Raw genomic sequence first — 26,671 nt, forward strand, 5'->3', positions numbered from 1 at the left:
CATAGGAAAAGGTGCTTAACATCACTAATCATCAGGGAAATGCAAATCAAAACCACAACGGGATATCACCTCACACCGATCAGAATGGCTATCCTCAAAAAGAACACAAATAACAAATGTTGGCGAGTATGTGGTGAAAAGGGAACCTTCATACACTGTTGGTGAGAATGTAAACTGGTGCAGCTGCTTTGGAAGACAGCATGGAGGTTCCTTAAACTAAAAATAGAGCTACTATATGATCCAGCAATCCCACTGTTAGGTATATATCCAACAAAAACAAAAACACTAATTCGAAAAGATAAATGCACCCCAATGTTCATAGCAGCACTATTTACAATAGCCAAGACATGGAAGCAACCTAAATGTCCATCAACAGATGAATGGGTAAAGAAGATGTGGTATATATACGCAATGGAATATTACATGGCCACAAAAAAGAACGAAATTTTGTCATTTGCAGCAACTTGGATGGACTTGGAGCACATTATCCTAAGTGAAATAAGTCAAACAGAGAAATAAATACTGTGTGATATCACTTATACGTGGAATCTAAATACAACAAACTAGTGAATATAACAAAAAAGAAGCAGACTCACAGATATAGAGAACAAACACTGGTAATGGCTACCAGTGGGGAGAGGAGGGGGAGGGGCACCCTAGGGGTAGGGGAGTGGGAGGTAAAAACTATTGGGTGTAAGATAGGCTACAAGGATGTACGTTACGACACGGGGAAGATAGCCAATATTTTGTAATGACTGTAAATGGAATGTAACCTTTATATATATATATATATATATATATATATATATATATATATATATATACACACACACACACACACACATAAATAAATTTATTTATTTTTGATTGCGTTGGGTCTTCGTTGCTGCATGCAGGCTTTCTTTTTTTTAGTTGCAGCGAGCGGGGGCTACTCTTCGTTGCGCTGCACAGGCCTCTCATTAAGGTGGCTTCTCTTGTTGCAGAGCACGGGCTCTAGGTGCGCAGGCTCAGTAGTTGTGGCACATGGGCTTAGTTGCTCTGCAGCATGTGGGATCTTCCCGGACGAGGGCTCAAACCCGTGTCCCCTGCATTGGCAGGCGGATTCTTAACCACTGTGCCACCAGGGAAGCCCCAGAATGCAACCTTTAAAAATTCTATTAAAGGAAATGGAATCAATTTTTGTACACTGATCTTTTATCCTGTAATCTTACAGATTGGCTTGTTAGTTCTAGATTTTTTGGTAGACTGAACAGGGTTTTTAGTTGCACGTGTATCCAATGTTTTTATTAAAGCATAACATGGGCCACCATGATTCCAGCGCCTGAAATCAATTTCCTTATTTCTCTGTCCAGCTGCTAAACCAATGCCATGTATTTTTTTTTTTGCGGTACGCGGGCCTCTCACTGTTGTGGCCTCTCCCGTTGCGGAGCACAGGCTCTGGACGCACAGGCTCAGCGGCCATGGATCACAGGCCTAGCTGCTCCACAGCATGTGGGATCTTCCTGGACCGAGGCACAAACCTGTGTCCCCTGCATCGGCAGGCGGACTCTCAACCACTGTGCCACCAGGGAAGCCCGCCATGTATTTTATTTTAGCTGTTTGCTACAGCCGTACCTCACTTTCAGGAACTAATGTCTATATTAGTCAGGGTAGGTTAATTGCTGTATAAAAAATCCTAAAATTTCAGTGGCTTAAATATAATAAAAAGAGTTCTTTCTTACTTTTTGTGGTTTTGTCCAAAGTGGTTTTATTAGGAGGTCATTAAATCATCAGTGATCTGGGCTTCTTCATCAGAGTCCTTCATCAGTTCTTCCACATGTGGACAGAAATTTAGGGGAGAGAGTGTGGATCAAAGTATGTGAGTTTTGTTTTAGGGGTCAGGTCTGGCTATATTTAACTGCAAAGAAAGCTAGGAAATATAATCTAGTCCTGTACTCAGCAAGAACAGGAAATGGCTACAGGGAATATCCACCCAGTCCTTGCCACATGTGGCATTATCCCCATTTTACAGATAAGAAAACTGAGGCTTGAGAGGTTAAGTGATCTTCCAGCTTTTACAGTCATAAACAACAGAGCCTCGAACTGAACCCCAATATGGCTGACTCCAAAGTCATGCTCTGAATCGCTCTGCTATGGATAATGCTTTCTCTCCTACTGACTCACTGGCCTGTGCAATCTTAAGACCTGTGGCAATCTTTTCCCCCTTAGAAGGGTTTCCTCCAAGCATCCACTTTTTCCTTCTGGTTCTGGCTTTTATTAATGGGTAATTTGTTCGCTTATAAGCATCCTGGTCCACGGGCTTAGTCTTCAGCAGATAAAGAGTCTGAGAGCCATGGCAATAAGCCATAAGAAGACATCGAAACAGAACACAAAGAGACATAGAAGCAGATATCAAGTGGTTTATTGACAGGGTATCTGCCCTCCAGTGTTGTTTTACAAGTATTGTCAAATGCAAAGTGTCTCAGTAGAAGAGACCACATCTATAGATCAGCGCGTGTAAAGAAAGCACTTAAGAATGGGAATTAGGACTTCCCTGGTGGCGCAGTGGATAAGAATCTGCCTGCCAATGCAGGGGACACCGGTTTGATCCCTGGTCTGGGAAGATCTCACGCGCTGTGGAGCAACTAAGCCCGTGCACCACAACTACAGAGCCTGTGCTCTAGAGCCTGCGAGACACAACTACTAAGCCCACGTGCCACGACTACTGAGCCCACACGCCACAACTACTAAAGCCCGGACGCCTAGAGGCCGTGCTCCGCAACAAGAGAAGCCACCGCAGGGAGAAGCCCACGCACCGCAACAAAGAGTAGCCCCCCACCCCCGCTTGCCACAACTAGAGAAAGCCCACGCGCAGCAACGAAGACCAACGCAGCCACAAAAATAAAAAATAAAGTGTATCCAAGCTGCTTTAAAAACAAAAAAAAGAATGGGCATTAGATGGCCTCCTTACCAAACCAGCCTTGTCCTGCTGTCGCACAGCCAGCCAAAACGCTGAGACGCCGAAGTTCACAGCAAAGAGGGTTCTTCGCAAGGCAGCCGAGCAGAGAATATGGGAGAAAAATCTCAGATCTCAAACCTGCCTCCCCAAAGGCGAGGGGCTTGGGGTATTCACGGGATGACGAATAAAGAAGCAGGGCGGTGTGAAGCGCGGGCGCACGGGGAAAGGTTATGGGAAAAAGGTGCGGGAATCATGGTTCTGCGCAGGCGTAACTAAGCTACGGGTCCCTGCAGGTGCCCAGCTGGAGAATCGCCGGTCCTATCCAGTTTTAACTGGTTAAGCTGAACTAGAGGCAGCTGCAGCTCCAAGTTCCTGGAAAACAACTCGGGCAAAGATCTTGCTGTTCGGGCTACGTGCGGCTTGGAGGCCACGCAAGCGTTAAAGCGATCGTGATTAGTGAAGGCAGGTGGAGTGGATTTGACTCATCACGCACCGTTTCAGTCTCACAGAACTGGAGGACTGTCTCGCTCCTGGCTGTTTCTTCCCTATAGAGTGAGGATTAGGGTTGTTGCTGAACAGTGGGTTTTTTCCCACCCTCAAGCAGTGCCAGGCAGTGTAAGGAACATAGATCTTCTAAGGAAGATCTATTGGAGGCCGTTTGCATGGACCAAGTTGGACCTAAAGCGTGCCAGGGGGGAGGGGGGAGGGTCCGAGGGTCCGAGGCTCCTTCGTTAAAGCTGAGTACTGGCAGAAGGGAGGGACTGCGCACAGTGAAGAGGTCATGAGGACACCCACCCCACCAGTGTTACATTTACCTTTTGCTCTTACTGTATTCTCTGCTTTTATACTTATATTCGCTTAAGCTTAGCTATTCCAGTAAAGAGTTAGAAAACATGTAAGTCAGACTCTCACAAAAAAATGTAGTACACCTGGCTGTTTGGAACCGTCTCTTGGGCACGACATCCACTACACAACAACGTGCCCCCAAAGCAAGGGGAGCTTGGTGACGTGGGAGCACCTCCCCCCAAGGCCAAAGCCCCAGTGGGCAGAGTCCCGAGCTGGCTGCCGGGTGAGAGCACCATCTATCTGTGGCTTGGCCCTCCTCCAGGGGCTCCTCGGCTCTGCTGGGAAATAGCACTTGTTATGGGCGTCTAGAACTCTGCTTCCTGTTCATTATCAGTTCAAGGAAAGAATCTGTTTTTTTAATTTCCCCAGTATTGAATGTGCTTGGAGGAACATACTGAGCGCAATACGTTTGTCTTTTCACTTTAGATTCATATAATTTGCTGGAGGCGCTGGTGGGTAGATCCTTAGACACAGCTGCACTGCATTCCCCTGTTGACACGCTCTTATCTCACTTGGAATATAGGGTCTGCTTCTCCCTCCATTTCCATGGACTATGATCCCTGGCAGTGCATTTCTAACTTAAAAAAAAGTATGTTGGAAGCATTCTGAATTCTGTCACAATCTTTGGCATGGGTTTTTATGGAACTTGAATTTTGGTTGAGTTGCATTTAACCTTGGCTGCATTTAGGGTTTATTAGTATTACCTGAATTCTGGGAGACACGGAATTTGGAGGGTGGGAAGGTGGGTGGATTGGACAATAACACGGGCTGAGTAGTTTATTTATCCAAATATTTCTTGACTTCCTACTCTGCCCGGCAGGGTAACAGATGCCCTAGAAATAGAGATGAAAGACAAATCCTTACCTGCAAGGATTTTGTGGTTCCATGGGGAAGGAAAATCAGGAAAGAAAGGTTGACAGTATGGCATAATGAGAATTACGCACAAGGGGTTGGGAACCTGGGCGAGGGACACCCACCTCATCAGGAGCCTGAGGATAAGCTTCCCAGAAAAATGACTCAGGCTGGTTCTTGAAGGGCACAGGTGTGAGAAAAGCAGGAGGATCCCAGGTAGGGGGCGGATGCTTGACAGAAAGAGCTCTGGATACAGGAAGGGATGGGGTAGGCGCAGGGCCTTACTCCTCTGAGGCTGAAGGGAGAAAGAGGTGTGAGGCACAGGTTTGTGGGAAGGGGAGGGGTTGAGAGAGCCCTGCGGTGGCCTGGATTTCTCTGGGTTACTCTGGAGGGTAAGGGTTGGGGGTGGAGAGAGTGGTGGGTTTCCAAGTAGCCACAGATGGAGCGGATGAGCACAGACGCTGGCCCGAGGTTCCCGCAGTTCTGGGAGTCTGGGTGGAGAAGCAGAGCTGTAGATGGTTTAAGTGGGTAGCAGGGAGCTGAGGGTATGGCTGAGAAGATGGGTGGAGTTTAGGCTGGTTGGGGACCTTGTGAAACCAGGAGGCACAGAAAAGGCAGGCCCAGGAGCCTGGCAGTCCTCAGGCCCGAGAACACTGGCCATGGAAGCCAGGATAAGAGGGCTGGGTGAGGATATTGGAGTTGCTGGGAGTGTTAAAATGGTGCAGCCGCTGTGGAAAAGTCTGGCAGTTCCTCAAAAAGTTAAGAATTACCATACAATCCAGCAATTCCACTTGCAGGTGTATGTCTTAAAGAATTGAAAGCTGGGACACAGATGCTTACACACCAGTGTTCAAGCAGCATGATTCACAGAAGCCAAAAGGTGGAAACCACTCACTTATCCATCAACAGATGAATGGATAAACAAAATGTGTATACAGACAATGGAATGTTATCAGACTTAAAAAGGAAGAAAATTCTGGTATACGCTATAAGATAAATAGATGAACCTTGAAAACACTGTTGAGTAAAATAAGCCATACATAAAAGGGCAAATATTGTACGATTCCACTCAAATGATGTAGCTAGAGAAGGGAAATTCAGAGACAGAAAGTAGAAGGGTGGCTGCCAAACAGAAGGGGAAATGGGGAGTTATGGTTTAATGGGCACAGAGAGTCTGTTTGGGATGATGACATTTCTAGAAAGAGCTAGTGGTGATGTTTGCACAACATTGTTAATTTAATTAATGCCACTAACGGTACACTTTATTTAAAAATTTTTTTAAAAAAATATTTTTTTTATTTTTTATTGAAGTACAGTTTATTTATTTATTTATTTGTCCACGCCCCGTGGCATGCGGGATCTTAGTTCCCTGACCAGGGATGGAACCCGTGTCCCCTGCATTGGGAGCTTGGAGTCTTAACCACTGGATTGCCAGGGAAGTCCCTCTAACAGTACACTTTAAAGTGGGTAAAATGGTAAATTTTATGTTATGTACTGACTTTACCACAATAACAATAATGTTTAAAAAAATGACTGCTGGGGCTTCCCTGGTGGCGCAGTGGTTGAGAGCCCCTCTGCCGATGCAGGGGACGCGGGTTCGTGCCCCGGTCCGGGAGGATCCCACATGCCGCGGGGCGGCTGGGCCTGTGAGCCGTGGCCGCTGAGCCTGCGCGTCCGGAGCCTGTGCTCCGCAACGAGAGAGGCCGCAACAGTGAGAGGCCCGCGTACCGAAAAAAAAAAACACACACAAAAACTGTTGGAAGGGTGAGAAGGCCGTCAGAGGGGATGGTGACTCACCGTGGTGGAGCTCCGGTGGGCCGTCCCGGGGAGGACCTGGTGGTGAGGCCGGCGAGCTAGAGGCTGCCTGGCACTGAAGTCTCGCGAGAGGGCAAGGCCCGGGTGCAAAGGATGTCGTCTCCGCACCCAGATCCGGGATGAACTTGGGAAGCTCTTCGGATGGCAGGTGACAGCAACGCCTTAGGCCTCAGGGATGGAGCTGGGGAGCCGTGAGGGTTGGAACGGCTCGGGAGAGTTAGTGGCAGTGAGCATGCTCCCCGCCCTCCGCCCAGCTGCCCGGAAGCAGGTAGTGAAACGATCTCAAAGCCCGCCCTCCACCGCCACACATAGTGGCAAATTTTAAATGCAGTGGTGGGTTGCGAACATGTTCAGAGGTATTGAATACTCTCCGGAGGGCTAAATAACTTACAAAAGATGTGGCTGGTAACGATAACCTCTGTAGCCTCAGAACTGGTCTGGTTCTAGAATAAACAAGCATGCCAGGCTGAGTGTACAGTGATTCCAAACAGTTTAATGTAATTCCAAGACAAAGTGTGATTACATTTCTACACATATACAATATGCATATGTGAGTTTACAAATTTTAATTAATAACTCGTTTCACCTCAGAGACCGAAAAAATGATCAAAAAGAAACTGTAAGTAACAAGCTATAACATAGTTCACCACAACGGGACCCCCCTTTCTCACCCTACAGTTAGTAATATTACAATTAAAATAACTATATTCTTCTATAATTTTTTTCTGTTAAAATCATCTCATAAATTTACAATGCTATTATTAGTTTCCAAGACTAATATAAATTCACTCCATTTTTCTACAACGAAAATGATCATTAATTTAGAAGCACACGACGTCATGATGAAAAACACAAGCATTTTAGTAGCAAGGACTTGATCAGTTAAGAATTATTTTTCTTGTAAAACATTCTAAAGCCAAGTAAAATATCCATTCTTATACCTATAATATGAGACTAAGGGATAGGTTACATATAGGCCTACAACACATTGGTTTGTCTTTTTAAAAAAGTAGACATTTATAAATAAAAAAAGAAAAGAGGGACAATTCACATAGGAAAAAGAGGTACACGAGAAAATACTGTTGCACGCAATAATTTTCACAAAGATTAACATGGATTAACACTTTTTATTACAGAAACCGTACAGTGAAGGAACACAACAGGCCAGGGCTTCCATAGGGTAATTGAGCTGAGATGACCTGGTAGAGAAAGATCTGGGCGAGATGGCCCTGGGGAGGAACCGCGTTCCTGGGACCGGTGACCGAGCCTCACCGGGCCCCCTCTTCCCTGCTCTCATTCTGGGGAGTGCGGCTTTCTATCCAGGGTGTCCTGAATTTGTGGGCAGTTGAAAGGTAAACATTTCTACAGATCCGTTCTCTTTCCATCCTAATGGATACCATTTTTGGAAACATGATATAATATCAGAGGCTGCAGCTCAATAACATGTGGTCAAAGCAAAACAGGATGGAAAATTCCGGTCATTCTGATGTGCTGCCCCCCTCACTCATCTATGCCCTTGTCGCTAGGGACCCAGAGAGCAGCGGCTCCCCTTTGGGGCCACCTGCCTCCACTGTGGCAGGGTGGTGGCCGGGGCCCGGCGCCCGGCCTCAGGCCACGTGCGAAGGTGCAGCCTGGGCCGCCTCGGGCTCCCCCCATCCACCACCCAACGCTGACTCCGACTTCTAAAAGCTCCTCTCCCCCCTTCATCCGTAAAGCTATACTTTTCCTATCAGAAATTTGGTTTGATATATATATACACAAACATATATATCAGCATCTATATCTATACAGTGATTCTACTAGACTGGAAACTCTGCTGCCCCGAAGTATGACTTCCTGGTCTACTTCATTTGGTTAAAAAAAAACGCACAGAAAGAGGATGAGGAGATGCTTTGGGGGCCAGAAATGATTGTGCCCTGGGAAAGCCACAGAAGAAAGCTTTAAATGAGCAGTAACACAACAGTGAAAGGGTGAAAGGTGACAGGGGGAGTGAGACGGTGGGGAGAAACCATGCGCCGCGGTGGCAGCGAACAGGAATATCTGCAGGAAGGGAGGAGGGTGGGGTGAGGTGGGGACACTTTAGGTTCCATCCATAAGTCACAGAAAGCTACGAAGGATGGGCGTGGTCAAGTCACTTTCCATCTCCCAAGTTCTTCCTGAGCCAAACTATTAAAATAATAATTAATAATAATAATAATAACAATAATAACAATAATAGTAAATCCATTGCCCCTTCAACCAAGCAGGCGAGCATCTAACAGGGAGGCAAGATCACCACTCACAAGTCTAAGTGGGTCCTTCTTCCTGGCTCTTGAGAGCTTCCTGGGAGTCCTGGGTGCCTGTTTACGGGGCTGTGGTGACAGCAGGGCAGAGGCCAAGGTGGCCTCGGGGACAGTGACCCAACACAAGAAGGGGGGAGTGCCAGGAGGTTCATGTGGAGGCTGGCTGAAAGGCAACCAGAGAGCGAGGGCAGAGTCCTTTTTCAGATACAGCGTATGTACTTAAAAAAAAAAAAAAAAAGCCAATTTCTATACCTTTATTTTTAAAAAATATGATTAAGCCCCAAAGACCATGACATAAAATTCATTTGGTTAATTAAATCAAAGGGAAAAAACCAAACAGAGGAAAGCAGAGGATAATAAGGAGGGGCAAGATGAAAAATATTTTACAATGACATTTCTAACCAAAAACCGTGATAAGAGCATACTGTCAACAGAGTTCACAGCGAAAAAGCAAATGCATTAAAAACAACCACCAGTTCGTTCCCTGGTCCCAGGTGTTCAGCAGTTTTCAAGGTGTTATCTGCTAAAGGAATGCCCTTCAGATCACAGCAGGTCCTCTGCACCAAGGTTGTGGCACAAGAGAAAAGAAGAAATGAACCAAAACTCTTAGGGAAACTGGCTCCTGCATCATGGTGATGGGCCCTCTCAATTATGACCTCTACTCGGACGGATCTCACTGCTCCTCCCCCCTACCCCCATTGCCCCTCGGTCCCCAGTCCCCTCCTCCCCCACTCAGCAGCACTTACAATCTCTAGCAAAAAATCTAGATCCCACCTCCTAATGACCTAGGCTTTAAAACGAAGTTTGACAAAGAGTGAAAAGGAAACACAACCTTTTACACTTATTTTGTTTTAAAGGAGAAAAGGAACAAATGACAGCAGATAGATGGAAAACCCAACCAATAAGTATGGGCACAGGGGTGTATGACTCTCCCCTGCAAAACGCCAATCAGAATATTGCTGGGGGCCCAGAAATAGTAGCTGTACCTTCGGGGCCACCTGAATCCCAGTGTCTTCTACTGCCCGGTGACTGGAAGTCAGTGGACCGATGAATAAATTAAACATTCAAATCAAGACAGAATCAACAAACCAGGTATCTGTTCTCTCTGCCTCTTCCAAGATGTCAAAGAGAAGGCCTTGACGACCAGTGTGGATACAACGTGGCACGAGATCTTCGCATCTGGCCCAGGCTGTGGACTCACCCCTTCCCTGCTCGACCTGGAAATCCTTTCACATTCTCTCATGTTCCCATGGAAACCAGTAATATGGAAGGCTACACAACAGTACGGGTAGAACACACCTGCCTTGGGGTGCCTTGGGGGAACGTGGCCTCCAACTAAAGAGGCGAAATTGCTGGGGTTTGAAGATGTCAGTTATAAACAGAAATTTTCTTTAAAAAGTACCAGTTTACATGTAAACTATAAAACACTTTAACTATAAAACGTAGCCAGAAATATGCTTAAGTATCCACAGTCAATTATTTAGTTCACGTGTTTTAAAATGTGACTCTCTTGATATCTTAGAAGCCTAACAGCATTTTACAGTAGCTAAAAACATATATACTTAACATGTGCATTTGAAAATCACATTTGATTACAAAACACAAGGAATAATCTCTTCCTTGGTTCCATTTTTGTTGTAAAGATTACCTATTTTCAGAGTTCACTTAAGCAACAATGACCAGGGTGTGCATTAATCGTTATTTTCAGCCCACACAGAGTTCATAGTCTTTTAAATCCCAAGATCAAGCTGGCTACATGATTTCAAAAAAGGCTATAACCAGGATGAATGCCCACATTTGAGGTAATTATTGCCATCAGGTCACAGTTTGTGTAAGATAATGTATCTAAAACCTTCTTTAAAAAAATCTTTAGGTGTTCTGTCAGAATTCCAGAACACCTATTGAGTGAAACCAACCAGGATCTCAAATTCTGATCAGCTGGGTTTGCTTCCAATGGAATTTAAGTTCTAGAAGATTCTAGAACTTGTGTAAACTACCTAAGAATTTAGGCAAACATGCCTGGAGCCAGTCAATAAAGTAGTTTTTAAAGTAAAAAAAGAAACGAAAACCCCACCCCAAACAACTGAGGAGATGTTTCATAACAAATGGTGATAGTTTTCTAAAAAATTAAAAATCTAGTCCTAAAGCATTTCTAAATTCTCGCCACCTTTCAAGCAAAGTAAAAATCTTCTGTGTTACTATTAATCTCATGCCTCGGCAAGAGACTCTCCTTCCTTATCTCCTGAAAGTTGGCTAGCTTTTCTCAGTTTACACAACTGTTGCTTTCCATTTCTTTGAGAAGACTATCTCGAAAGAAAACTTTGTTCCTCTTTCTGAAAGTCATCTTGTCTTTCTCCTTCTTCTTCTTCTTCTTTTTTTTTTTTTTTTTTTTTTTTTAAGCACAAAGAAAACAGTTCCTGGACACCAGACCCACATACGGTATTTACAAATTTGGTGTGAATCCCGCATCTGGTTCTACCCAGAGCTGAAGAGTGGATCGATTACAGAGACCAGAGTTGTCATATTTATCAGTGCAGTAAAAAATAGCATTTTGAAAAAAATATATACCTTTAGTATTGCCTTTCTAGAATTAACTATAAGCAAGAAAAAAAATTATTTTCTTTTTTAAAGAAAAGAACACTTTTTTTTTCTTCACTCTTATAAGAGTTTGTTGTAGCAGCACTACTAAAGCTAATTGGTACACTGGAAAGGAATAGAAAATGAACTCTACTATGAATCAAGAAACTCCCCTAAGATTTTCTCTAAAAGTCAAACTAATTCTGCCCCTGCTGTTTGGATTCAATTCAGGACTCTATCTACACACAGACCTTCTGCTGAGTTCCACGCATGGGGCAGGGGTGGCACGGGGCAACGTTCCTTCGAGACCTTTCTTCGCTCACACACCTAGAAGACAGCCGAGGCTGGTGTCTGCGAGCTCGGTTCTGGAGCTGGGCAGGCCCACGTTCAGGGCTAGGCTCCCCTACTAGCTGTGTGATCCTAGGCTGGTTACCAGCTCACCAAGCCAGCTACCTCATCTGTAAGGGGATTAGTACTGCAGATTTCATAGGGTCGTTATGAAGACGGAAGGACATGGGATAAACGTGAGCGACTGTCAGAACAGTGTTTGGCACACAATCAATGGGAACATCATTAGATGGTCCATCAGAAACACGAGGCCACTTACTGATGCTAATTCAAGAAGTGAAACAATTCGTATTTTAGTAAAGGTCTGATTAACAAAAAACTTCACTAGGAACTTGGGGATTTGGGGCCACCATGGTATTTTCTTTCCTTTAACGCATGCTGCTTTCTTAGAGGGTCAGCTGTCTCATCAACTCCTTCCTCTGTAAATGGGGGAGGGGGTGTTGTAAATGGCGTGATCTGAGGGCGCCACGAGCTCACACAGGGCTTGGCACGAGCCTGGAGTACTGAAAGCACTCAGCAAATGGTGGCTCTTATTCACTGGAGGGATGTGACAAGTTTTACCAAGAAGAGACAGTCAACATAGCATTCTAATGCAAGGGCCTGTGATTAGGGGCTCTCAAAGGCTTGCAGGAGTCAAGCTGGGGCACCAGGAAGCTCCCTGCTGGTAGAGGTACCCAGAGCAAGCGTGCCCCACAGGAGGGTCGCTTCTCTGTAAATTCTCACTGGGTCTCAAGGGAAGAACTGGCTTGGAGCTGGGCTCTCCTGGGCTTCTGGAAGCTGCAGGAAGGATGTGAGCAGCCTTTCCTAGGTTGGGTCACTCTAGTGAGCGAGGGCGCCGAAAGCCTCCAAAAGGTTTCTACTGCGTTTAAATGTCATTTCACCGTCTCCACTTCTCCACTGAGTCCAGTCTGTGGAGATCAGAAGTGAGCGTCCTAAGGCAGCAAAGCACTGACACCCCGAGTCCGGCCCCAGCGTGCACCGGACCCTGATGCGGCTGCACCTCCTGGCAGAAGGTCTGCTCTGGCTGATGCCCGAGGTAACGTGAGGTTAGTTAAGCCCACAGATCCGTGCGGTGCCTCCAGTTTCCCAACAGCAGCAGCATTTAGGGTTACGAACCTCCACTCCTCTTACAAGATGAGCACAGTTTTAAAATAAAAGCAAAAAAAAAAAAAAAAAAAAAATTCCAAGTCAGGATAGAGACGAAAGAGAGAGACAAATGGGATCGCATCTCTGACAAAGTCATTATTGCCGGGAGAGGAACGCCACTCTGTCCATATCTGGGGTGTCTTTGAGAAGGGTTCTTTGGCTAAAGAAAGGAAGACTTTCACTTTCCTTTCCAATTTGGTTAGGACAGCTCGGGCCTGCTCAACTCTGAGGCTTCCCCATCTGAAATCTGTAAGACACACCAGAAGGAAAAGACAGAGAAGAAAAGGGAGGGGAGCATGCATGGCCCTGGCTAGCATATTTCTTGGCAGAATTGCTTGGGCTGGCGTTGAGCGGCACCCGGCGAGGCCCGTGACCTGCGGAAGGAGCCCCGGCCTCTCTGCTGCGCCCTCCCTGCTGCTTGGGGGCACCTCGCTTTCCTCTTCTGTCTGTTCTGTCCCAGCAGCTGCTGAACAGGCCAGCGAGAGCCCCACATCCTACCCCGCCCCAGCGCCAGAGAACCCGGGAGGAAAGCTGGGGCGAGCCCGTCGGCGCACCGCGTTTCATCAACCACAGCCCATCAGCAATAGCTCCGTAAGCCTCCTCATATCCTTCCTCCAGTTTCCAAGAAAGTCTGCTCCACTCACTCACACGCACTCACACAACCCAAATCCTCCACCGCAAGCTTGTTCCAAAATGAGTGTTTGCAACACCAAAGGTCTGGTCAAGGGAAATCCGCCCGTTAGCAGCTGGGCTGATCTCACCTTCCCTTCCTTACATCCCACAATCTGGTGTTTGGGTGGGTTGAGTCTTCCAGGGTGAAGAGGACAAGGCCAGCTGGCTCCCACAGCCCGCCAGCCACACACCGCCAGTAAGGCCGGAATGCAAATACAGTCCAGGAGACAACCGCTGGTTGACCCCAACCCTTCTCTTCCCTCTGCACTCCATCAACCACATGTTCCACTTCACAGTATTAACCGGCACCAAGCCTCAGACTCTCGCACCCATCGGCCTGCTCACCCCTCTCCTTGGAAACAGCCAAAACATCACGGAAGAGCCCCTAAGCGCAGAGATACGGGTGCAAATACCCAGAGGGGTCTGCGAGACCCCACCGAGCAGAAGCAAATCGACCTGCGGTTCCTAAGGCTCCAGTTACGAGGTTCTCCTTGCCCGGTCCTTTTCAACCTTCCCTTTTAGCCTTAACCACGTTTCCTCAGTAAAGAGAGATGGAGTCAATTCCACAGCAGATGATGTTCTAAGTTGTTTGTGATCTAAATAAGGACTAGGTCTGCATTCCTCTACATGAGAGCTGGGTCTTAGGGACGGCAGCCTTTTATTCATCCTATTGGCCAGGGCGACTCGGAGCTGGAGGGCAGGATGGGAGCTGGGGCAGATGCTGAGGAAGCCCACGCAGGGGCTGGCCTCTCCCACTGGGGTCTTCTCCTGGGGCTTCGGAACCACAGCTCTGTGCTCGGCTGGAAAAGGAAGGCAGATAGCGACCCGGGGAGGGCGCTAATGTTTGCTGAGCGGCTCTGGGCTGGGCATGGCCTGGTGTCTCCCTTCATTAGCTTCAGTGAAGCCAGCCATTCCAGACCTTCCTTTACCCACCCGGGGCCCGGCAGTTTCTGGGTTTGGTGGGTCGCGTGTAGGCACCTCAAGCTGATTTAAAAAGTCCACGGCACACAGCACCGTGCCCTAAGGGGCACAGTCGGAGCCCCGTGGGCCTGGCTCGAGGCCCCACTGTGCCCCTCCGTCGGCCAACTATTTCAGGGGGGCAGCAGCCTGCAATGTCCAAGGAGCTGCTGGACTTTTGTCAGTGTTCCTCTGGCCTCCTATTAACCCTCCACCTTTTTTTTGGCTCCATAGTTTGTCCCTACAATTGTGTGCTGAGAACATGTACCGGGGTTCGGGGGGCACTGAAGAAGTGGGCAGTGTGGTTAGTGAGAGGAAGGGAGGCTGACGTTTCCCAGGGGAAGGTACCACCTGCCTAGCACTTTCCATCAGCTTGTTTACCTCCAGTGGCTTCTAGGAGGGGTCAGTTATCTCTGCACCGAAGGATGTAAGCCATACTCCTGGTGTGCTGATGGGAAAAGGGGGGGACATTTGGGAAAGGGGCTGAGTCAGCTCTGGGCAGAGTTTTTTTTTTTTTTTTTTTTTTTTGCTTGACAGGTCAGTATCAGACACGAGGCATGCCCAGGATCTACTTAGCAGGTTTCAGAAGCACAGGGAACATGGGAGAGGACCACGGCTAAGGGTTCAGCCCATGAGATGCCTCCTCAGATCTCCTCTCAGGCCACTGAGAATCTAGAAGAATACAGCATTGATGGTGACCATGGACCATGTTGTCCAGAGCCCAATCTGACCTGTATAGAGATAAAGGCTTTGATTCTTCAAACTTTTGTTCTGTGGTGGATATTTCTTGACATTTTCCTAATTCCTGGATCTTTCCTTTCCTTCTTTTTGGTCTGACAAAACTAGACATCTGCATGTCCCTCCTGTTTACTCAGATACTCACAGATATAATAAAATAAACTTAAATATTAAAGAGAAAGCACAAAGATACGTGGAATAAATGTGCATTTTAAAACCCCAACTAAAGTATCAAAATGATGATTATGATAATAACCAAAATAATTAGTACAATAATATCTTTATGAGCAGCACGAAACTTTCATTCCTGATCTGGAAGAAAAGGAAAGAAAATATCAGGTGAAAGAGCAACTTCCAACTTAAGTAGACAAAATAATTTTCTTTAAAATGGAAGGCTATGTTGTCTTTTCCTATAAAAGATCAGATCTAGAAAGGGCTGGAAGTGAACTGTACAAGGGGGTCCAGGATGCTACCCAATAAGGCAAAAATGCTGGCTCACTGCAGCCAAGACTTCTGTAACTGGGCGCAGGAAGATCGGACGGGGCACTGCTGCCCTCCGGATGCCAAGAGTCCAGAACAGAGATGGTTCCCCAGGCTGGCGCGGCTCTGGGAGCACTCTGGCTCACATGTCCTCCAAAGACTTTCCTCCCCTCACTCTCTCTGGACAGGCCATGTTTCTGTCGTCTCAGAATGACGGCACTTCCCCATGTCCGGATAAAGACGTATTGATCGTGGCACCACGAGGACAGAATCTTGTCCTGTTGCCAATGGCTCCCTGGCGGGCCCGCTGGGTACCTGGGGCTCTGCCCGAGCCTGCCCTGCCTCGAGTGGGACATGGTGTCCTTCCTTCCTTCCGGCCTAAGGCTGGGACTAGGCTGGTTCCAATCTGGGGACCGATTTCTTTGTAGGATAAGTAGCATTTATGCTTGGAGAGGGGAAATTTCCAGAGTTATTTCACATTTCACAGCTAAGAGCTAAGGTAAGGGCTTGGCTTCGTTACTGAATTAGGTCAGATATCATGATAAAAACACCTTTCACAGTAGATCGATCGTAAAGGGAGACCACAGGATGAGGACAGAAAGTGAGGGAGGGTGAGGACGGACTTCTGTCCGAAACTGAGAGCCATCTCTCTGCACCCTGGAAACTTGGCTTTGGGGTCAGTTAAGCACTCGGCATCAAGAATCAAACAATTAGGACCACGCTTTCAAGTCCCACTGATGACCAGACAGCGTTTCCCAACATTCACGTATTTTAAGAATAATTTGCTATGGACAGAGTGACCCCTCTGCCCTCACCCCCACCAGTGTTCAAAGCCTGAGAAAAATTTCAGAATGTATCAAAGGTGCAAAGAGGGCAAAGGGCAAATTTCCTTGGAAACTGAACTGCCCGTGGGAGTGTTTTCCAAAGTGCAGTACAGGACTACATGGTTACCCTCATAAATGTCCCTCCAGCCTCTGCCCACCAGACTCCTCAAAAACAAAAAACGAAGGCGTTCCTTGGGTAGGCCTGGGTAACTCGAGGAACGATTCAGCAGCAAACGACGGCTGATGGCTGTCTACAGGGGGAAGGACCCGGCAAAACGGTGAGAGCAAAACACAGCTGGTGGAACCAGAGGAGAGGGGGCAGGGCTGCGAGAGTGAAGCGGGGCGGGGTGGGGGGGGGGCGCGAGTCTGAGAACACGGGGCTGGGCCCGCTACCAGGCCTCCTCTCCATCCCGCGGACAGCAACAGGGAGGCTGTGCCAGGACTGGAGGCTGAAGGCGGCTGCCCGGCAAGGCCAACATTCCTAAAACAGAGATGGGACCTGCGGTCCCAACGAATGGCAGAGCCCCTGCCCTCCCAACCCTGGGGGCAGAACTGGGTGAGGGTACAGGGTGGGGAGTCTCTCTTGCTCTGTCTCCAAAGTAAAAGTCATCCAAAGCCATCACCATCGTCAGATTCACCCACCACCATCCATCTCGCACATCTCTCTCCAGATCCACGGGCTCACCTAGACCCTGCCAGCTGCCTGACACCCCTCTGCTAGCAAACAGTCCAGGAAAGACAACAGATATTAAAATAAAATAGAAATTAAACAAACAAACAAAAAAAAAAAAGAGGAAAGACCAGAGTAAAATGTTGCAACAGCACAGAAGAAGGGCTGAGATGATGTGACTCGCCTCAGCCGGCTTCTTGGAGTACCGTGGAAGTAAACCCTCAACCGCGTCCCCGGTCGCTAAGGCACTAGGAGGGAAAGATGTAAAACCAAGTCTGCGAGAGCCGGCGGCGGTGCCGGGGACAGGAGCGCGGCACCGCGGGCACCCGCGCGTGCACCTGGACCACGGCGCGGGTCACGTGCCTAGGTGAGATCGCTCTTCTTGTGCAATTACATTGAGGAAGTCTCTTGGTATCGTTGGGGGTGAACACAAAGTAGCACAGACAGGTGCAGACTGCGACATCTACCAGGGTGTCGGCGACGCCGCGGGCCCTACGCTACGTGACGAGGGATGGACTCAAAGAGAAAAGAAATCTTCAGAAAAGAAAAAAAATCATTAATGACATTTGAGGAATATCATTGCTTAGGGATTTATCCAGAGTGTTCAGAAAGAGAAAACGCGCCCTCCTCTCCCAGGGGTCCTCCTTCAGCCCGGCTGCCCCCATTGCTCCCAGCAAGTGGGCCAGATCGGGGCTTCCCCAGCCCCGGACCCGCCCCCAGATACCAGCCTCCTCCGGCCACGGCCTGACCTTTCTAGACGGTTGCTGACACTTCAGAGTTCTGGAAAAATCCCTAATTCTTACGTTCAATCATTAAAAATCTATTGGATTTTTAATCCAATAGATTAAAACTCGTATCAGGTGTCCCTGACAGCAAATTCTTAAACGCCACTTGCTGCCATATGAAAATAATCTTTGAAAAATTCATAAAGTTCTTCAAACACTGGGCGGCCCCCCCTCCCCCCCCAATTTCTGGAATCTTCCGTGGCTCTCTTCTTCTCCTTTCCAGTCTGGTGCAGAATGGGTTCGTGAGCTGTGGTTTTTTGTTACTGACGTTTTCTTTTTTTTTCTTTTTCTTTTTTAAAATAAAAAGCATAGATTTCCCCCCCTCCTTAAATCCCTTCCTTTTTAAAATGTTCTCTTCTCCGCTCTCAGTCCTCCTACTTCCTAGTTCAAGTTTCATTTGTGTCCCGTCCCTGCCCCCTGCTCCCCTCCCCTGCCCCGTTTGCATTGTTTCTGTGCGGCACCTTCAGTATAAAAAGCCCAGCTCCCCCCTCGTCCCTCCTCCTTTCTCTCCTACCCTCTGGCCATCCTCCCTCCCCTCCCCTCCCCTTCCAGTGTTTATATGTAAGGGTACTGGTTGACCTTGGCGGGGCTCAGTGGGTATCCAGTGTAGACGGTGGAGGCTGGAGAGGCGCTGATGTAGGTCTGGTGGGCGAACTGGGCTGGATACTGACTCGGGTGGATGGTGGGCGAAGGCAGGACCCGGGGGCCCATGCTCACGGGGACCTGGTGGACGATGCTGGCTGGGTAGGCGGCGTGCTGCACGGTGTGACGCGCCGAGCCTTGGGAGGCCACCAGGTGGGCCACGGTGCCAGTGGAGCCCAGGGCGGCGGGCGCCGTGTAGGTGTAGAGGTGGGGCTGGGCGGGGAGGTGGGCGGCGGCGGCCAGGTGCGGGTGCACGGTGCCGTGGCTGGGGCTGTTGTGTGGGAAGGAGTATGGCGCCTGGGCCATCGTGGGGGTGATGTAGGCCTGCTGCCGTCGGTGGCTCCCCGTGCGATCTGCGGTGATGTGCTGCTGAGCCTGGAGGGGGAGAAGCACCAGGAGAGGGCTGCGTCATCAGGGCTGGACACGCGCACGCATGCGCACCCACGGGAGAGGCCGCGAGGGGCGGGGGCGGGGGAGAGGAGGGAGAGGCGGGGAGTGCGGAGGAGAGCAAGGTGGGGAGGAGAGGGCGGGGGGAAGGCGGAGGGAGAGGAGCGGCAGGCGTAACAGAAGACGCCTCCCTCGCGCGCCCGCGAAGTGTCAATTAGCCTGGGCTGAGAAGGAAAGCCGTGCCCAGCCATGCTCCGGGCTGGGTGACACTCAGAGCCAGACGCAAAGGGAACGGGAGCCAGTAGGTCCCCCGAGGGCATCCTGCAGCTGTGAAGTGTCGAAAGGAGCCCCTTTCTCTCTCACCGTGAAGTCCTGCTCCCTAAACTGCAGGCTCTCAGACACTTCGCTGTCTGAGGTCACAGGTACACAGGAAGCAGCCCTCTCTCACCTGGAGAACCTAAGTCATGACACGGACGCGGCCTCGGTTTACAGCCAGGGGCACCGCTTCCGATGAAGGGCTTCTCAACACAAACTCCCCCTTATCTCACCTCTGAGCTGCTAAGGAAGCAGGGCCCGCAGTCCACTTTGCAACTCGGACCTGAGTGACCCTCCACACACAGGCTGAGCGCTGCCCGTGGAGACTCTGTCTTGTTCACATTCCCCCTGAATGTCACCCACCTTCTCCGAATCCTCCGGCTCTTTTCCTGGGTGTGAGGTCCCTGTGGGAGGCCTCCTCCACTGTAATGACTCGCTAGGCCCAGCATGGTCGGACCATGGGACCCAGACGCAGTGTTTTACCCTTTGCTGGGCCGAAATAGCAAGACGTGGGCCAGCCTACTTTTAAGCTCTGGCACCACGTCACTAAGCACTTCGGAGCATCAGACGAGTCATTTTGCTTTGGGCCGGCTCTCTGTGAATCGGGGATCCGCCTCCCCCAAGGGGACCCACAGCAGAACGAGAACACCAGCGGTCACTCGGGGTGCCTCCTGCCGCCACGGGAGGGGCTGAGTCTCCGGGAGGTGGGCAAGGGTCCACCCTGGCGCCCCTGGCGAGCGGCCGTCGGGCGGGCTTACCTGGCTGAGATTGAGAGGTCGCTGCTGCCGGTAGGCAGTGGCTCCAGATGAGCTCCCTGAAGAGAGACCGCTGGTGGAGGTCACGTTGCTGGAGGACTTGGACTTGTAGGAGGACGAGTGGTGACTGGTGGTGACTGTGTTGGGAGGAGGAAAAGGTCACAGGTCCATCACAGGCCCTCAGCTGCCCGGAAGACCCTACTCCTTGGGGGACAACAAGTGGTCTTCCAAGAACCCTTTACCGAGACTGGGTGATCACCATTCAGCAGCACTGCCCCAGACCCAGCGACGATGCCGCCTCTGGGCTGGCACCTGGCCTGCGGCTTGGGAGCAAACCCTGCTGGACTTAAAATTACTATCTGGTGACACCGAAAAGCATAAGGAGAGTCTAAGAGACAGAAGGAGAGCTCTCTGCAGCTCCTCGTGTCCCAGCCAGGGGTGCAGCGGGGGGCCATCTGCCGAGATGCAGAGACACGCTGACAGATGCAGCAGCGTACAGAAAACCGAGTCTCAAAAGAGGGACTACATGTCCCAGGGGGAGAAACAGCCGGAATAAAATGAATAGGGCGAGGAAGTTTATATTAAAGAAACCATTCGCGTCAGTTTCGGTGCTGAGTGGTCTGTGAACACCAGCTCCTGGCAGAGTGGGGCTCGTGTCTCCAGGGGGCACAGGCAGAGGACTGTACGCCCGGGTACAGGATGTGCGGAATCAAGTGCGACTGTTCGCCTGCCTCTCAGTGTCTCTCTTGACGTCAGACGTTTCTGTGCTGAAGCTCTGTCTAGATCAAGAGGAAGTGATCCACAGTGACTGCCAAGAAGCCTTTGGCACAGGGAATCCGGACATCCGCCCAAACCTACGTTGTCCTCCGCAGACTCCCCGACTCTAAAACCACTCACGTGTGAGGGAGCTGCCCAGAGTGGGGAGTTCAAGGGGAGACCCTGGTAGCTGAGGGAGAACCGGCAAGACGTACACAGGACCTCAGAGGCAGGTCTGTTTCTTGTGCTGTTCAGCAGAGAATTCAGATTTCCCGGGGCTGAGCATCGTTGGGAAACACAAAAGCCTAATACGGTATCAGTCAGGCACCCTGGGGTCGCGAGTGTAAAATGGGCAAGTCTGGCAGCTCTTGGGTGTGAAGGATGCTAAGAACGAATGAAGCACACACAGTAAGGATCAGGCCCTTGACGTAACTGGGTTGGGTCAATTCTGCTACGAACCCCAGGGTGATGAGATCAGGGTCAAAGAGGAGCCGCGTGAGGCTGGGGCCGGCAAGAGAGAATGCTGATAATTGTTGATGGAGAGAAAGCTGAAAAGTGAAGGCAAACCAGAAACCGGGGGACAGGAGACCGGGGAGCACGATGAAGTCAAGGGGAGCCTTCTGCTCCCCGAGGCCACAGTCCCCCTCAAGTAAAGGGAGAGCTGCCTCACTGGGAAGGGGGCAGCGCGTCCTAACGGAGACCCCAAATCCAACCGTGGTTTGGGGCCCAGCGGCCCTCCCGTCCTACCCACCGAAGCGCACCCCAGTCGGGGGTGCCCAGGAATTCGTATTCTTCACAAGCTTCCCAGGAGAGCAGGAGCCAGCCCGGCCTTGGTGGACACAGCTGACCTGCATTGTGGAATCGGGGGTCTGCTGCTCAGGCCAAGCTTGGTTAGACTCTCAAAGGCCCTCCAAAGCCTGGGGGGGGGGTGGAGGGCGGGGTTCGGAGGACCCACTGTAGGCTGAGGGATGCAAAGCTACAAATGCTGCCTATCAGGAGAACGTTGTGCCCATCGATCAGCCATGGTGCCACCGTGCAGGCATCCAACACTCCCTGCCCTGCAGCGCGTCACCAGCTGTGTCTGCTGCCTGGGCCCAGCTGTGAGTGGAACCTCTCTGCTCCTACTTCAACTCTCTGGGCATTTTGCGGTAATTACATTTCAGGGAGAAACTCTGAGTGCAAGGGATCCACAGCGTGAGGCTGCAAGTGAAGAGATTAGAGGGCTTCAGATGAAATGGGTGTGACAGAGCCAGGCTACCATCATCACGGGCACAGGAAGTGGGACAGGAACTTGTCAAGTTGCCAGAGCAGGGGACCCCAGAATCAGGGAGGGGGTCCTGAAAGGGACCAAGAGATTAAAATAGTAATTTCCTCCTGCAGAGAAAAGTGACCATGGAGCGGAGAAGGCAAGTGCTGAAGGTCAAGTTCCGGAGGCGTATTTCGGAGCTGGGAGGACAGTACAGAGCTCTCTGCTCGAGCCTTGCCTAGCTGCTCTCATAGATCTGCTGCCCGGCAACAGCCCTGGGTTCACGGATGGCCCCTGGTGGCCCTGTCTGTACAAGGCAGGTGGGAGAGTGCTTCAATCCTGGGTGAGCCCTGGAGGGACAGCCGCATGGCCGTGGTGGAGTTAGTTAACCTCTCTGTGCTTCCATTTTCTTATCTGGAAAACTGGGAAAGTAACGGTGACTACATGTAGGGTCCTTGTGGGGATTACGTGAGTTAATGCACGTAGAAGCTTAGTATCTATCTGGCACGTGTTGAGTCCTTAAAGGTGTTAGCTGTGTTAACTACGGTTGATGTCTTTATTAGCGCCCTGTCCCCTGGCCAAAGCGATGCTCAAGGAACAGCTGTCTGCCCCAAGCTGGGACCAGCAAGTTCTGTTTCCTGGGACTGGGAAACTGGAAGCCCGGGGCTCACTGGGTCAGGGTGAAGCAGTGTTCAGAGAGCAGGTGTCGGGCCCCCAGTGGCTCAGACCAAGGAGTTCTGGTTGCTGTCCTGCCTGGGACTTAGTTGTTGAACTTTCTCTCAGCCCTGCACCCTTCCAATAAATTCCTTATTTGCCTTAAGGCAGTGCAGAGTTCACTCTGTTGCCTCCCAGAAGAACCTTAACTGACCCAAGAGACTCGAGGAGGCTACGTGAGAAATAGGGAATCTTCCTGAGCTGAGACCCCCAGAGGGGATTAGCAATGACAGAAAATGGACCGTCACCTGCACAGCCTCCGTCCTGACCTGGGGGGCTCAGGGAAGCCTGGCAGCCCAGCGGAGGTGGCTGAAACGCTTCTCACCTTGGCCGTAAATGGGCCAGCGGGGCCCAGGAGGCTGAGGAAGGCTGCTTTGCTTGATTTCTCCAAGCCTAGGACGACTGAGCTAATGGAGGATATCAGCGTTGAGGAGGACCACGTTCTGGGGGCGGACAGGCACCAGAATGAAGTTCCTTCCTGCCCCTTGCCTGTCACTAGAAAGACCGTGCAGTGTGTCCTCACAGGGGAACATAAATCTCTCTTTCCATTGGGAAACTATACCATGGGCTTCCCCAGAGACAGTGGCACTAGGTGCCTTACTGAGAATAACCTTCCTTTTTTTTTTTTTTGGTTGAAAACATCCCTGAGAGATTCTCAGCCCTTCAGCTGTAGCAGTCCTTGTGGAAATGCAGTGGGGTGAGTGCTCAAAACCGCCACGGGCGGCCCACAGCTCGACGGCTGATGGTGGAAACGGGCAACGGAGCGTGAAAGGCGTGACCTGTGGGCTCCACAGAGCTGCCTCCCCGCCTCTCGCCATCGTGGTTCCCCACAGAAAACTGTTGCGTGATGTGGGACAAAGCTGGCCCTCAGTCCCCTGACCTGTCTTAACTAGGGGGTTGGACTAGTCTTAAAATTTCAGTAGCTCTCAATTTTGTCACCTTCCACATGCTGGCGCCAGCACCCGGGCCGACAAAGTTCCGAGCTGGAAGACGTCTAGCCTGCGATGATCCGGCCGCTGCCTCGTGCGTCCTCCACCGTATTTAAAAGGCCAAGGGAAATTCAGCACCAGCTACCTTTTCCCCCGCCTTTATCAATTCCTAGAGGTCCTGCGTAAGGTCTACCCTGAGCCAATCGTTATAGACCATCGTCCCGAAGTGTAAAGGGACCGTTACTATTACAGAGTTCCCCTGAGATGTCCTGGAACATGGGCATCCTCGACTTACAACACGCATCGTCTCCTCCCGTAGGTCTACAGTCTCTGATCTGAAATCCCTGGTGTCACTTTTTTTTTTTTTTTTTTGGTGCCGCACCGCGTGGCTTGTGGGATTTGAGTTCCCTGACCAGAGATCGAACCCGGGCCCTCGGCAGTGAGAGCGCAGGGTCCGAAGCACTGGACCGCCAGGGAATTCCCTGAAATCCCTGGGGTCGGACACTTTTGAAATCAAGAATTTCCGATTTTAGAAGGTCATGTGGTATATATTCAATATATTAGGTTACCCCCAGTGGAGCCCTGTGCACTACCACGTAATTTAAAAAAAGTGATTATTTCTGCTACAGAATACTGGGACATTTCACCAAGGGGCACAAATATGACTCTGACACAAACAGGAATATGACAAAGGGACTATAAATCGCCTCTAGTTAGTTCAGGTCAGGTTTTACCAACTGACTTTACTGTAAACTTAAAAATCTGGTTTTTGGAGCATTTTGGATTTTAGATTACAGATGAAAAGGAATCTTCCTTCTCCTCCTGTTGGGTAAAAGGGCTGGTCTTGAGGTTTTCAACAACACAGTCTTGAGACCTTCACTGTTATTTAAGCAGGAGAGCCCTTCACACCAAGCTGTGTGCACTTAGGCTGCGATCTTTATACCTGGGGTACGTGCGGGGCTACCTGAGGACCCGAGGGTGCACGGCAAGCAGAGGTTTGAGGGGTCAATGTCCAGAGTCTCACCTTTCAGATGTATCTTTTCCTAAACAGATGCGCCGGCCCTGGGACCCACCGGTTCCCTTACTCGCCTTCTCTCTCATTCACCCTTCTCCCATATTACAAAAGAAAGGCTTCCTTCTCACTCTCTTGAATGTTGAAATGGTGCATTGCCTCCAGGTGTGAGAACCCTAAGGGGCACCCAAATGGGATCATTCCAGAACAAATGGCTCCTGAAGGACAGTCCCGTGAGAGCAAAGACAAGCCCCTCTCAGCAGGAAACACTGAGGGCTGACCAGGCTTGTTTTCTTTCGCTCAGGCGGCCAACTCTTTGCAAACTCCCTACCCCATCCATCCATCCATTCATGAGATACAGCTGAGAAGTGAGGTGGCCATCCCAGGGAGGACTTTTTCTGACAGATGTGAGGTCAGCTCTGGCCTCCTGGGCTGACAACAGAGAGTCTTCTTGAACAGGATCCTTGGGTGAGGACCTACTACCACCCGGGGCTTAGCAGCTCTCCCGTAACAAGATGGCGAACAGCAGGGAACCAGAAAACCAGCCTCCGGAGAGATGCTCCTGGCCGCCCCGGCCCCAAATTACCTGGCCCCAGGCTGTCACACTCCACCAGCGCCTCGCTGGCCTGGGTTTTCAGGGGCGGCACGATGATGGTCCGGGGGTTCCCGGTGCAGTGCGACTCCAGGTTCCCCTTGGTGTCGAAGGTGGCGGCGCTGTGCCCGGAGCGGTGCTGCACGGCGTAGGGGCTGGTGATGCTAGAGGAATCGGAGTAGGGAGAGTCGTGGACCGTGACACAGCTGATGACGTTTTTTCTCTGCTTGGACACAGGGCTGGAGATGGAAGGGGAGAAAGCAGGACTGTGAGAGGCTGGGGAGGGAGACACCAAACTGACGGCGAAGAGCCTCTCTGTGCTCTGGGGCAGGGGCGGGGACAGGCAGAGCCGGAGACGGGGTGGGAATGTGACTTCTGCTCTCCAGAACCCTAGCGGGGAGGCACAAGTGTCACCAGTCTGACCAGTGGGGGTGGGGGAATATGTGAGGACGGGAGAAGGGGCTGGAGGGGGGCTCACAGAAGCTTCTGGAAATGGGGGCAAGAGAAACTTCCGGGCAGGCCTGGGCTGTCCCCTGTGCAGCCGCGCTCAGCTGACCTACCGGGGAGGTGCGTGCAGCACAGAGCTGTGTGGCAGTGCCCTCTGAGCCACCGGAAGGGGACACGAAAGCAAACAGAGAACCCAGCCAGACCCAGGCCACCTGAGGCCCAGGTGTAGGAGAAAAACACCGCCGGGAAGGGAACAACGTAAGCTCGGGAGGCTCGGGACCTGGAAGACCCAGCCAATTTAGGCAGGAGGGAACAGGACATCCAGGAGGAACCGGGACGCAGTGAGAGGGACGGGAGAGAGTGAGGCTCTGAGCACGCTGATCCCACACACAGCAGCGACCCAAGACCTCTGAGTCCCCTTCTCAGGAGAGGCCCGGCCCTCCTGCAGCTTCCCCTCTGCCTGGCCGACGATGGGGTGGGGGACCGGCACCCTATCTGGGTGAGGGCAGAGATGCTGAGTCTGTGAGGGCGTGGCTCTGAATCCCTGGTTTTCATCCTATAACTGAGACTTAATACACTGATACCAGGAGGTATCAGGAGGAACTGGCTTTGGATGGCTCTGGGCCAGCACATTTTTTCCGGAGATATTTATGTTTGGTTCCTTTGGGAACCAATTCTGTCTGCCTCCAAGCTAGTGAGAGGCTGGTGCGATGACGAATATGGAATCTGTTGCTTATTGGGAAAGTTTTAAAAATGGATTTTCATCTATTTTTGTATATTGATCGTCTATTTTTAAGAAATATCTATTGCCTAAATAAGACGGTCAGTTTGCAACTACTTTGCTAAGAGAAGAAGCTGGTATTTATAGAACACCTAATGCAGCCACAACACCCGCTCCAGGTGTCTTGCCCAAGGTCACACAGTCAGCCACAGGCCACATTCCAAG

The 26,671-nt window shown here is 50.4% G+C and overlaps 1 protein-coding gene across 1 annotated transcript in view; it reads right to left on the bottom strand.

Moving 5' to 3' along the window:
- Positions 1–844: 844 nt before the first annotated feature.
- Positions 845–26,671, bottom strand: part of HIPK2 (homeodomain interacting protein kinase 2) — a 204,685-nt gene continuing 178,858 nt past the window's right edge. Inside the window, exons 13-21 of the mRNA XM_067747155.1 lie at positions 25,273–25,517; positions 20,033–20,166; positions 18,510–18,947; positions 6,843–6,894; positions 6,434–6,632; positions 4,762–4,931; positions 2,951–4,617; positions 1,722–1,809; positions 845–1,154 (exon numbers count right to left, since the gene is read on the bottom strand). Of these exons, the coding sequence (XP_067603256.1) occupies positions 6,490–6,632; positions 6,843–6,894; positions 18,510–18,947; positions 20,033–20,166; positions 25,273–25,517 (1,012 nt within the window). The 3' untranslated portion in view covers positions 845–1,154; positions 1,722–1,809; positions 2,951–4,617; positions 4,762–4,931; positions 6,434–6,489. The remainder of the gene's footprint in view (positions 1,155–1,721; positions 1,810–2,950; positions 4,618–4,761; positions 4,932–6,433; positions 6,633–6,842; positions 6,895–18,509; positions 18,948–20,032; positions 20,167–25,272; positions 25,518–26,671) is intronic.

The sequence above is a fragment of the Pseudorca crassidens genome, chromosome 8, assembly GCF_039906515.1.
Source record: "Pseudorca crassidens isolate mPseCra1 chromosome 8, mPseCra1.hap1, whole genome shotgun sequence".
Taxonomy (NCBI): Eukaryota; Metazoa; Chordata; class Mammalia; order Artiodactyla; family Delphinidae; genus Pseudorca; species Pseudorca crassidens.